Source organism: Dipodomys merriami, unplaced genomic scaffold (assembly GCF_024711535.1).
Source record: "Dipodomys merriami isolate MVZ:Mamm:240054 unplaced genomic scaffold, mDipMer1.0.p SCAF_198, whole genome shotgun sequence".
Lineage (NCBI taxonomy): Eukaryota > Metazoa > Chordata > Mammalia > Rodentia > Heteromyidae > Dipodomys > Dipodomys merriami.
Genome location: NW_027203359.1, coordinates 1,124,075 through 1,137,227, shown reverse-complemented (window position 1 = coordinate 1,137,227; position 13,153 = coordinate 1,124,075). Strand labels below are relative to the sequence as shown.

The 13,153-nt window shown below is 48.6% G+C and overlaps 1 protein-coding gene across 4 annotated transcripts in view; it reads right to left on the bottom strand.

Annotated features, from left to right (window-relative positions):
* Ttc7b (tetratricopeptide repeat domain 7B) overlaps positions 1-13,153 on the bottom strand; it is a 211,873-nt gene that overhangs the window by 25,036 nt on the left and 173,684 nt on the right. For all 4 annotated transcript variants that reach the window (XM_070028563.1, XM_070028564.1, XM_070028565.1 and 1 more), the window contains 2 exons: positions 9,631-9,771; positions 1,866-2,068 (listed from right to left, as the gene is read on the bottom strand). In XM_070028563.1, coding sequence (XP_069884664.1) covers positions 1,866-2,068; positions 9,631-9,771 — 344 coding nt within the window. The remainder of the gene's footprint in view (positions 1-1,865; positions 2,069-9,630; positions 9,772-13,153) is intronic.

The following is a 13,153-nucleotide window of genomic DNA, read 5'->3' as shown; positions in this document are numbered from 1 at the left end:
GTGGCAGGCAAGGCCCACTGCTGGCCAGTCCCTAGCTCCTCAGCCCCATGCTGGATGAAGTGCTTGCTCCTTCAGAAAGGAAAGCGCCTGGCAATTATCAGGAGCTCAGATGTCTTGAGAAGCTCTAAGACAGAAACAGAAAACTCTCCCGGTGCGATTTTCCTATTTGATCTTTTGTCTCATATGTTCCCCCTTGGGGATGAACAAGAAATACTTCTCTGAATAATTCATAACCCCCAAGGTGGAATAAAGCCTGGGCACATGGAGTTGATTATACCTCTTGTAATGCTCTACCAAAAGCTTGGAGATCTGAAAAGCTCTTAATAAATTCTTACAATACGGAGACCAAAATGAAAAGCCAGGTAATATTTTTCATCAAACAGATCAATGTTTGGATACTAGGTGAAATTATTTATGAAGCCACATTGAGCTACAGCATCTTCTTAAAAGGGGGTTTAAAAAAACTAAGTGGCTATAATTGTTAGCTACTTAGTTTAGGTTGGGTTTATTTGCAAAACTGAAAGTGACTATCTTTGGTGTTCTGGTATCAGGAGCTCTGCTAGGTTTACTCCATGAATCATTTGGTTCTCACACAGCTCACCAGGGTAACAGCCCAGTTCACAGAAACACCAAGGCTCCTGGAGGTAAGTGACAAGCCCAAGTTCAAGTCCAGATCTAGCACTTAGGCCCACACACCTTCCAAAGTGCCTGATTCTTAGTGTATCAGTATTCTGCTGAAAACTAGTAGCTATTGGCCAGCCCTACCAACGTGTTGCCACATTGGTGAGAAATGGCAAGAAAATGAAGGCTTTTGGAACCTTCTTAGTTACAAATGACATCCTCTCAGTCTTTGACCACATTCACAGCTTACCGAGATCAATGTCTTTCCCCTGCAAAAAGGACAACGAGGCTCAGAGAGCTTATGGGTCTTTCCCCAGGCAAGAGGGAGTGAATGACATCCCTAGAGTCAGGTCTCTGTCCCCAGACTTCTCATCCACCTTAGCTTTCCATCTCACACCACTGCCTGATTATGAGCACTGAGCTCCCAAGGAGCCACCAACTCAAAGGGCACCTCAGTGTTTTCACAAGGCTTCTCTTTCTGTCATCTGCTAAATCAGAGCTATCCCACTGCTAAGAATAAAACAAGTTTGGAACCCAAGCCTTACACACAAGGCACAGAGAAGGCAGCACAGCTTTTCATCAGCCCCACAGGGGCTTGATGGACAGACCTCTCCAGAGTGACTGTCTGTTGCCTACCTGACTGATGCTAAAGTAGCTGGTGGCCAATTCTGGGGCCTCTCAAAGATGGGCCATACATGGGGTGAGGAGCATCAGAGCACGATGCCTTGTACAATCTGGGTACCCAGAAAAGGGAAATGCGCAGCCAGTGTGGGAACTGGCCTAGATTTCTTCACTTCCCAGTGCCACAGCCCCTCCTCTCCCAGTGAGCTGCCCCCTACTGGCCTATGGACCTGAAGAACCACCATTGTCTCAGGCTCATCAAGGAAAAGGCACCCCAGGTGTACGTGTTCTGACCTTTGAACCAAAGTCTTAGGGGGTGGATACTCCTCCCTCAAGGTGGCTGCTGCAAGCAATGCAGAAACCAAGATGACAACGACAGTGCCCAGGACTACAAGAATGTCCTTATGCACCCTGGAGATCCTCAACTGTCAACATCCACAAAGCCTTTGATAAACCAGGCTGCTTTCACAGAGGGCCTGGGCCCGGACCGCCCCATGATACCTGGAACCTGGAACTTGACCTTTGGAAACCAAGGGTTTAGGGGGGCCAAGACACCTGCTACTTCCAAGGGGAGCCCAAATTCCAGAGAGGGGGCGGGCATCTAGGCTCAGGCCCAGACTCACCAGTCGCTGCATGCTCTTCACGTGGGTGGGGCTGATGGATAAGGCTTCTTCATACCACCGCCGGGCTTCATCGAAGTTTCCTCGGAGCTCAGCCACCTGGCCCCGCATGTACAGGACGTTGTGGGACATGGGGAAGAGGTTGGCAGCTTCTTGGGTGCAGGCCGTGGCTTCTGCGGGCTTTCCAATGCCGATGTAGACCTCAGCTGTGGGAGGAGAGCAGAGATCAGATGCAGTGCTGGTTCCCTCCTGTCCTGGGTCCTGTGAGCAGCTGTTACTCTGCTTGGGGACCTTTGCATTTCCCCCCATGGGCATCTGGCAAGGCCCAGAGCCAGCTGGTCCCCTACCCTTGTGGATGGAGGCCAATGGTCTCCTGTGCCCAGTCCTGCTCAGGGACTCAGTCGCTCTGGCAGTGGGCCTTGCAGGGTAGCCATATGTCAGCACCCAGCAGAGGAGAGTGAGGTCTTGCTTACAGCCTCTGAGGACACCGCCACCGGGGACCACCTCGGGCACTTCAGCATCTGGACAGAGGCAGTCCTGGCTCTGCCCTCAGCTCCGACCGCTACAGAGAAAGGACTGGCAGGAGCGTAGGGTCAGGCAGGCCTGAGGCGCACATCCCTCACAGGAACACAGCTCTACCTTCTGGCCTGCTCTTCTGAGGCCCAAAGCATATTCCAAGGCACTGGGCCATGCACACATTTGAAATAAAATGGCTGCTCCACCAGACTCAACCCCCTCTGGAGAAAGCTAGTGCACCCTGGAGATCCTCCACTGTCAATATCCATAAAGCCTTTGAGAGAGAGCAGGCTGCTTTCCGAACAAGCAGGAAAATGACCATTCTGCCAGACTCTGGCCTCAACTTTCTTACCTCTGTGTAGAGAATCACCATCATCATAGCCTCTCATGCATTTCCAAGTCCCTAGTGTGTGTCTACTCATGTGTCTGGGTAGGAACACAGGGTCTTGCCCCTAGGCCTCTTCTCCCAAGGTCTTGTCTGAGCCTGGAACCATTTTTCTCCTTGGCTGGACCAGAGGCTTCAAAGACACTGCAGCCTCTCTCCCCTTTCTTTCCACAGCAGCCACATCTGCTGTTCCTGTGGCCCAGCGCTTTCTTCAGTGGCTGCTCTGCCTGGGCTCTGTCATCCTGCTACCTTCAGGAAAGCCCCTAGCTTGCCTCTGGTTTCATCCCTTATCTATCTCCAAGTTATTTACATGGATATAGGAACTAATATATTCGTTATACTACACAGAGGCACCCAGAAAGGGAAACATTAAACTGGGCATGGTGGTATACCCACCCCTATAATCTCCCAGCGCTCAGCAGGCTGAAGCAACATAGAGTTCCAGACCAGCCTGAACTTCATAGTGAGATCCTGTCTTAAAAAAGAAACAGCTGGGCTCCGGTGGCTCACACCTGTAATCCTAGCTACTCAGGAGGCTGAGAGCTAAGGATCACGGTTCAAAGCCAGCCTGCAGCCCAGAGTTCAAGCCCCAGGACCAACCAAAAAAACCCCAAACACACAACTAAAACAATAACAACAATAATAAAAAGAGAGAAATGCCAAAAAAAAAAGAAGGGGGATAAAAAAAGGTAAGTTCATTATTTTTTTTTCATACTCAGAAGTTGCTGGATCACAGCAGACACTCCCGTCACTCCTCCCCTCCCCCCTCCTAAGGCCTTGGTGCTTCTTTCTGTCTGTGGGCCCTGGGGCTGTGAGGATAAGGTCCACCCCTCCCCTTAGCCGTTCCTCTCAGCTCCACCTGCTGAACCCTCTCTGACCAGCCTGTTGGCCCTGCCCCTCCCCCACACCTTGTACCCCTACTTCCTTTCCCTCCTTTTTCTTTGGTCAATCCTGGGGATTGAACTCAGGGCCTGGGCACAGTCCTTGAGCTTTTTTGTTGTTTTTGCTCAAGGCTATCACTCTATCACTCCCACATGCCTGGTGATTGTATACACACCAGACTGAGAAAGTGTGCCTTATCCTGGCACCGCCCTGGGCCTTCTCTCTGTCCTTCTATCCCATCCTCCAGTCTCTTCCATGGTGAGAGCATAGGAGGTGACAGACTGGCACAGGGACTTACAGAAAACAATCGTGGAAACCTGGGCAGTTCACACACAACTTCCCGAGCTCTCTCAGGTGGCGAATGCCAGGCCACACCTGCCTCATCTTCTCAGGAGACTTGACTCAACAGGGAAACACAGGGGACCTATGGGAATGAGGGAGGCACTTCCGTCCTCAGTCTGGATCAGGCAAAACCCTCAAAAAGACACCGTCAGGGCTGTCCGGTGTCTTCAGTAACATAATTCCCTTCAAGCACTTGCCAGGTGGGGTGAATGCGTGCTTTGGGCTGCCCCTGACCCCTGAGCCTGGTGGCACAGAATGTCCCTTTCATTGTCCTCTTGGCTCTGACTTGCTTCCATTTTAGGGGGCAAGACTGTGGACATGTGCAGGATCCCCAGACCTGGAGCTATATGTGGGTGGTGAGGTACTGAGCCTTCCCAGTGAGGTCATGGAGGAAGCTCAGTGTGGGGAACAGGGACAGAAGGCTAATAACAGGCCTTAACCATCTCACGACAGTGTCCCTGTAAGTCCTGTTTCACGAGGGCCCTCAGTGAGACCAAATGGGTGCCAGGTACCTTATTCATTATCGTATCATTATAAACATCAGGCCACTTGTGACCGTTCCTCTAAAGGAGGAAGTGGAAGACAGACAGACTTAGGCCAGATAATAAGGGAGGGGGAAAAGGTCTGTTCAGCATCCTAGAGGCTGGGGGAGGGGCCGCACTGACAGGGCCTGTGCTCCAGAGGCAGATGTGGCAGCCAAATGTTTGGCTGGGGGCTGCTCCCATCTTAAGCTCAAATGCAAGAGCCCAGACACTGCTAAGGGTCTGGATCTGAAGGGTCCCCTCAAACGCACATGTGTTGAAGGCTTGGTTCCCAGCTGCTGGCATGACTGCCAGGTGAGTGGATCACGGGATCAAGTTCATACTGAATGGGCTCTGAGGGGGTGGCCCCTGGGTGGAGGAAGTCCTCACTGGGGTGTCCTCAGACCCTTCCTCCTCTCTGACCAGACTGCTCGACCACATGCTCTGGGCCATGGCGCTTTAACTCACTGCAGCCTAAAAGAGATGGTGCCAATTGCTTGTGGACTGAAACCTCTGAAAATGTGAGCCAAACTAAATCTTTCCTCCCTTTGAGCGACCTCAGGCATTTGGTCACGACAACAGAAATGTGACTGACATAGGCACAATGGCCAGAAGTGAGTTTTCAGGAATCTGACACATGAAGGTCCAAACAGGACTCTGGATTCTCTTCTTCCCTAACTTGGGAATAATAGCACCTCTGGTCACCGATGGACTCAAGCCTAGCATCCAATATTCTTCCTGGATTCCTCTTTTCCTTCACTCCTTAGGTCTCACTCATCAACCAGACCAATTGGCTCTTCCTTGAATGGGATATCAGATATACCCTTCCTGCACTTACTGTCACCTGGATCAAGGTCTATCACTGTCTTCCTGTCCCTCAGTCCTGCCTTTGCTGCCTTATCTCCATTCCCACATTTAGCAGGAGGGAGCTTTGTCTGTGTGTGGGGGGGATGGAGGGGGGGGCGGGATGGACGCTCGGGTTGAACTCAGGGCCTGGGTGATGTTCCTTAGCTTTTTTGCTCAAGGCTAGCACTCCATCACTTGAGTTAGCCCCATGTTCAGCTTTTTTTGGTAGTTATTTGGAGATAAGAATCTCACAAACTTTGTGGCCCAAGTTGGCTTTGAACCGTGATGATCGGGTCTCAGCCTCCTGATAGCTAGGATTACAGGCACCTAGCTTGAGCTTTCCTTTTTAATTTGTAACCATGTATCAAAGAAATTTGCCTTGTGTCTAGGATAGGTGTTATAAATATTTCTTCCATTTTAATTTTATGCTTTTTGTCAGTCTTTTCTCCCAAAAGCTTAAAAATTTTTATTCATCTAGCTTTTCTTATGGCACCTGGAAATCCCATGATATCTTAACAGCAACTGCCCAATTCTTGCTTTTCCTGAAGTGCTAAGTATCTCATGGTACCATTTGTGCCATGTCTTATAAAGAATGGCAGAGGGAGGGGCTTCCCTCTACCCTGTGAGCACTGTCAAAGAGCAGAAGTTAGGGGAACCAGAGCACAGCACAGGGGTGCTGCACCCCAATCCAGAACCTGTAAAACATGCACTTTAGGCCAAAAGCCTCACTATCAGCCACCAGAACCTCATACAACCATACTAACTGAGCCAGAGCCCTTCCAAGCCAGTCAGCTTCTGGGTACCCATCTCTGAAGTCCTACGTTGGGATGGCAGCTAAAAATGCTTTGGCAGTAGGTGGTTAATTTCTGCTTGTTACTTACTAATAATTATAGCTTTCACTTTGGCACCTCTCACAGCCGAAACCAGTGGCTATTCTTAGATGTGCAAGATCAGATTTTCTGATTTCTGCTGGGAATTTAGATGCTCTCCCGAATTCTCCCAAATTCCTTGGTTCTGGCCTTGTCTGTCCTCCTTTCCCTTCCCTTGTCCCTGGCTCTTCCCAGGCTCCAGGACACTGCATCCATAGGGTTGAGGGGCAGCCCTGGGGCTGGTCTACCAGAAAGAGATGCCAGACACGTAGCATGTGAGCCACAGCAAGGGCGCACCTGTGGGATGAAATGCAGTTCTGCCAGCTCCACCCTCCAGCCTCTTCTTCCCGGAAGGGTTTGGTGAATGGTATACAGCTTGCAGATAGCTGACACTGAGCGAGCACCATGTGGTGTGTCAGATAGGATTCTAAGGATACCACACATCTTCACGTGTTTCATCTTCATCATAACCGAGCAGGGCACAGACACCCTTATTTACCCCCCCCCCCCACCAGCATGAAGAAAGCAAAGCACAGCTGGCAAGTCATTTGCCTGAGGTTGCATGGCTCGCATGTTGAGAAGAACCCTTCTCTAATCCTCATTTCATACTCTTGACCTTACTAATACATTACCTCCAAGCATCTGGTCAATGCCAGGCTCTAGCTCAGTGGTCATGGAGACAGAAGCAGTCCCTGCCTTCCTAGAGTTACAGGTACATCACAAAACTATTATAGACGTCTGGGTGCCAAGAGCCATCACAGGCTCTCACCACACTCAGTTCACTGAAAAACAAGTGAGAGAAGGAGCTGCAAATGCCACAGAAACACCCTGACCTGGGGGTTGGGCCTTCATCAGTTTTCTCCAAAGCTGCCAAGTTGATGGAGTGTGGCAATCTTGACGATGGGCACACAGAGCAGATGGCACCTGGTTCCTGTGAACTGTCAATGAGGTCACCTTTATTTTTCCTCTCAGTACTCTGAGAACAGAGCTCAAGGTACATATGGCACCCGGCAGTTGAATGGAATCTGTCTGTTTTCTTCTGAATTTACCTCTTTAAAGAGTACATGAATATGTGACAGAATTCTAATCTTGATTCCATCGTCACCACTTTGAAGGAGTCCATGTAGCACTCATTCCAAGATGCTACTTGGCCTTATCCATTCATGCTGCCAGCAGAGCTCACCACGAGTGCATAGTACCTCTGCCAGAGTCTTAAGACAAACATAGCATTTTCAGTTAGTACTGTCGAATAGTAAAGTCATACTGGTTAACTAGTAATGAGATCTTTATTCTGTCCTAGAGATCGTAACAATGAGAGAGCTTCTAGGATGACGTAAAAGATCAAGGGTAACTATAAAAATTTCCTCCCCAGGAGGATTGCAATTTGAGGCCAGCCAAGGCAAGAAGACTCCTTCTCAAAGAGCTGTGCGTGGTGGTGTGTGCCTGTCAATCCCAGCTAAGTGGGAGGCTGTGATTGGGAGGTTTGCAGTTCCTGCTTGGGCAAGAAAGTTCACCAAGACTCCATCTCAAAGGAAGAGATACAGTAGTGAATGCTTATCATCCTAGCTATAGTAGAAGGTATAAAATAGGAGGATCACAGTCCAGGCCCAGGCAGAAGGTGAGACCCTATCACAAAATAATCAGTGCAAAAAGAAAAATAAATAAAAGGGGGATTTGAGGTGTGGCTCAGTAGTGGAACTCCGACATAGCAAGCATGAAGCCCTGAGTTCCAACTCCAGTACTACAAAAAGAAACCCCCCCAAATAAAACAAAACAAAAATCTTCCCTAACAGTCATGTCAAGCCATGCAAAGAGGGGTAAAGTGTCTGGATAGCTGTGGGAGAGATAGGGGCTACCAGGCAAAGCTCTCTGGGGCGTGTGGCCCTTGGATCATCCCATTCTCCAGGAAGCAAGCAGGAGAAGCAGCAGCTGTTTTGTAACAGTGGTCAACAACAGGTCTACCTGGAAGCATGCTCATCTGTCTCTCAAGCTTTACACTGTAGCCTTGGAAAACTCAAGCCTGGGGTGAAAGCCAGCCCTGCTCTCCACCAGCCCTGTGTGTTCCACTGGGCTTCCTGGGCCTGCACACCAAACCTCACTCTTTTCCTGTCTGGCCCTCAGGGTCACTACCTCATGGATGTGATGGAACAGTACCATGTCAGAATCCTATGTGGTGAGTGGGTTGTTTGGGCAGAGAGCCGGGGAGAAGGTCTTCCTACGGAGCCCCAGCTCTTCAAGGCAGCCTGTCTGTGACCCCTCTGGCTCCAGGCCCAAGGCTGGGGAGCGTGTGCCGTAGGGAACAATAGCACAAGCATGAATCAGCCCTCTTTTGTACTTCTGCTCTGAAGAATATAATTTGTTAATTGATGCTAGTTGTTATGGCTCAATTAAAGATGTCAATACAGAAAATGCTGACTGGGTTACGCTTTGTGATTTCAGAGCCAGGTAAATCTAGCCACGCTGTCATGCGCACAGGTCTGCCAATGGTGGTACACAAGGGTGAGCATCACACGACTGGCATTGGCAGTAAACAGAGGGGTAAACAGACAGAAGACTGGTGGGCAACACGCCCTTCTCAGCCACATAGGCCTTGGAAGGCTCATCCAGGTCATGTGGATGTGTGATTAAGCCTGAGGGACAAATGCTACCTTTCACACAGAAATAGAAACCTGCAAGTACATTGGCAGCCATCCTCCAGGAGCCTGGGTAGGGTGGGATTCTCCATGCACAGAGGCTGAGTGCTGGGATTTCCAGCTGTGAGGCAGCAATTGCTGAGCCAGCTGACGGCCACATGAAACCAGGACAAGGGCGACTGTCCCTGCTCTGGGCTGGCTTCCCAATCAATGGCAGCTGCTACAGCCTCCCTCTCTGTGGGTGACCAGAGGTGCCAGTCGAGAGAAGTGGAGAGACTAAACACACTGCTCTGCCCTGGTCCCGATCGAGACAACTGAGCCATCAATGCGCCACCCCCATCCCCCGGTCCCCTCTCCTGGTGACTCTGAGATTTGACTGCCAGGATGTGCTAAGACCTACGAGACAGGTGCTATTCTAACTCCACCACGCAGATGAAGAAACTGAGGTAAAGACAAAACTCAGCTCTAATCTGCTGGGATTTCACTCAAGTTACCCACAAAGTCTGAAGGGGTGTAGCGCTGTATGCTACGTGACAAACTCTCTCGGAGTCCTAAGCCTGATTCAATTTGCCTGCTTTGGGCCAGGTGTAGGCTCTGGAAGGGATGGAGAGATGCAGAGTGACTCAGGGTGTCTGTATAGAAACAGTACCAGCTTGGTGCTTGACTTCAAGAACCTTGTTCTCCTGACAGAGGAGGGGTCCTGGGCTCGCTGAGAGCCTGTGGTAGTTGGGCCAAAGCGCCATGGAGGAGGGGTTAGAGGGGGCAGAGCAGTACCTGCATGGAGCCAGATCTGTGCCAGGGTCATCCAGGGGTGTAGTGGGCCCTGTTTAGGGGCGCTGCTCTGCAGGGACGAGGCCACTTCCGACAGTGCCTGCTCCACTCTTGAGGCTGCTACTGATGTGGCATGGATGGAGCCTGTGGGGGGGGGGTTGAGAAGATGGCATCAGGGGTGAAAGGGTGGAGCACCAACCACACACCAGACAAAGGACCCCGCCCCCATACACAGACACTAGCGCGGACGTACACACACCCCTTCCCCAGGATGTTTCTGAGTTATTGTCCGTAAAGAAATGGGGACAATCATTACGGTCTGGGACCTCTCTCCCATCCTGTTGCTCAGCTGTTATTTAGTCAACACACAGGGCACATGCTACGCTGAGCGCCCTTCAGGAGCTCAGCGGCAGTGTGAGAGCAGGGCGGGGCGGTCAGCTAGACACACAGCGAGTGGGCAAGTGTTAACACACACAGAGAAGAAGGGCTACAAAGGGATGTTCCAAAGCACCCACTAAGGGCTGAAACTTAGCAACCATACGGGAGAGGGCAGGGGCAGGACTTCCCTGTCTCATCAGAGCAGCCTGGCCTTCACGAGTGGACAGCCATAACCCTGGACTGGGAGTGACAGCCTATGACATGGATATAAACCACAGAGAGAGCACACTTCTGCCCTGAGTATAGCACATGTCTGTGCTTAAGTCTAGCAGTAAATGAGTGGAGGATGGTTTTTACGCCAAAGCTGCTTAGACCGCCACCTAACTGTTCCATAAAACCTGAAAGACTAAGGAAAGAGGGCCACTGAACACATTCACCAGGCAAAGCATAGATGTGGTCCAATAGTCAAAATGGAATGGTGGCCCCTGGGGACCGTGATGGGGGGGAGACCACCTCCTTAAATGGACCCCATCCCCTCCCTCCTTCCAACATTCACTCCTGCAGGTGCGGTTTCAGAAATCTGAAACTGTCCATACTGACTCTGACCTGAAGCAATTCTGAATTTATAATTTGTCAGAAAGTTTGATACGGAGAAAACCATTTCAACATGGTTTGTGGCAACTTGTCAAGGTCTCATGAGGTTGAAAACAATGCTAATATGTAAATGCTGGCTATGCAAATAAGCTGAGCTGGCTAGACTCTAGATAATACAGAATTGTGATTATAAACATAATTGTAGCTGGGATTTTGAGTGCACAATAAAGGAACTCCAAGCTGGGTGTATGTAGTAGTACACACCTCTAATCCCAGCACTCAGGAGGCGTAGGCAAGAGGATTGTGAGTTCAAGGCCAGTTTGGATTACGTACTGAGTTCCAGGCCATTGTGGATACAGAGTGAAACCCTGTCATGCATACAAAAAACCTTTACAGTAGCAACTGGCTACTGGTAGCCATTTCATTATTTCAACACAATATTTATATAGCTTCCTATAAATACACTCAAAACTTTAGTGGAGGTTTGGTGGATGGAAGGCAAGGCATTCTACCTTCTGAGGACATCCACAGGCAGACAGGACAACTGGGAGGAGTACTAGAGAGGGAAAGGTGCTAGCCAAGAAGAGAAAAATGTGGCCAAACTAAAAAGACCCTAACTGATGACATTATGACATGGGAGGGGCCTCTGAAGTATGCCTAACTCTATTCAAAACGATTAAACTACTGTAAACAATTTTGGTCTTTTTTTTTTTTTTTTTTTACAGGAAATCCTATCTTTAACATAAAAAGGACCTGAGGTAGTTTCCCTGGCAAAGATGAATGAAATGAATAATCTGGAGGTTTGCGGTTGCTACTCTGTGCCATGACCACCAAGCTGGTGTGGCTTCTCATTGGTTACCCTGAACCAGGGCTCTCACCCCTGACTTCATGTGGCAGATACGTGGGGATTTAAAAACTCATCATGTCATAGCTATACTCCAGACTAAATGAGGCACAACCCAAGGAACAGGGCTGGGCACGTACTTATGGATCATCCCAAGTGATTCATATAAGCAGTTAAGATGGAGAACCTGCCGAGATGGGCAGAAGTGGATAGGACTCATGGTGAAGAGAAGCTGGACACAGACTGTGGCCTGAGCCCTTCCACTTGCTATAACCTGATGGTCATCTGGAGAATAAGGTTCCAAGAACAAGGCTCCTTGTTTTCTGAGAGAGTGGTTCTCAGTTGTCTTGGTCTCACAGAATCCCTTCTGGATTCTGAAAAATTATTAAAGACCATGAAAAGATTTATATGGCTTTTATCTATTGGCATTTACCTCATTAGAAACTAAAGTGAGATGTGTTTAAAATATTCCCTTGTTAGAGTCTTTTATAAATTGTGTCAAATTACTGCCATAGAAAAATCCTACTCATGTTCCACCAGATCTTTTGCTACAAGGATCTATGGCTTTTAGAGGGGCTGATTTTGCTTTGTGGAGCCATTATTTTGTTTGGCCCACAAAGGAACTAATCAGAACTCCTGCCAAAGTTCTTCCTCTTCGTAACATTTATATATGACTAAACTAATTAACTTGGAGTACAGTAATGCATTTATTATGAATGAGGTTGGTTAAATGGTGATGATGATGATGACAATGATGATGACGATGGTACCTATAATGGTGATAGTCATCAGGTTTGGGGAACAAATTATGTTTTGGGCCCGGTCATTAGCATTTTGTATAGACTATTTAAATAATCCCATAGCAATGTCATCTGCATTCATTAGATGACAAAACCACGACTTAATGAGGTTCAGTAACAGCCTATAATCCTACATCCACTCCAAGATAAAACCAGGATTCAAATCCTGGTCTGAGTGCTGTGAGCCTCCATCTATCTCTGGGCGAAGCTAGGCCTCAGGTTCTTGGTGCTTCCATGTGGGTGTCTTTATCCCTGTACAGACCACAGGCTTTACAGTTGATGTAACTGTCCTTCTTACTAGACTATGTGATGTTAGAGAACAGGTATATGTCATCTGCTTAAGGATTTTCAAAGACTAACAACACCAGGCCCATCCTAGATCTCAGGTCATATTTTGTGGAATGTGGATGGATGGATGAATGAATGAATGAATGAATCATATCAAGAGCCACAACCTTACAGAACAATGGAAAGAGAGTAGTCCCTCTTTAGGGTATGTGTCTGTGTGCTCTAGACCTCTTCTCTAGTCAAGGATGGAAGGTCAAAACTTTCATCACCTCAGAGATCTTTCCAGTATAGCACTGCTGCTGAACTGAAAATGACAGAGCTCAGTTCAAATTAAACACTGGCGTTAGTGACTTTCTTCTCTCTGACATAACCAGCCAATTAAACAAAAAGAATTGTGTTTTATCAGAAATACAGTTTTATTTCCTTCTTAGCTAATTTCTTACTACAGAAAGCCTTCTTGTTCTGAAATACAGATATAGCATTATAGTAGATTCATAGTAGCAGCTAACAGTAACAGTAAACATATGCAGTAACTGCTGGCATCTACAATTCTCAGCAACAGCACAATAAATAAAAAATGTAGCCACTGCATTAGAATTCGGGGGGCTGAAAACATACCATG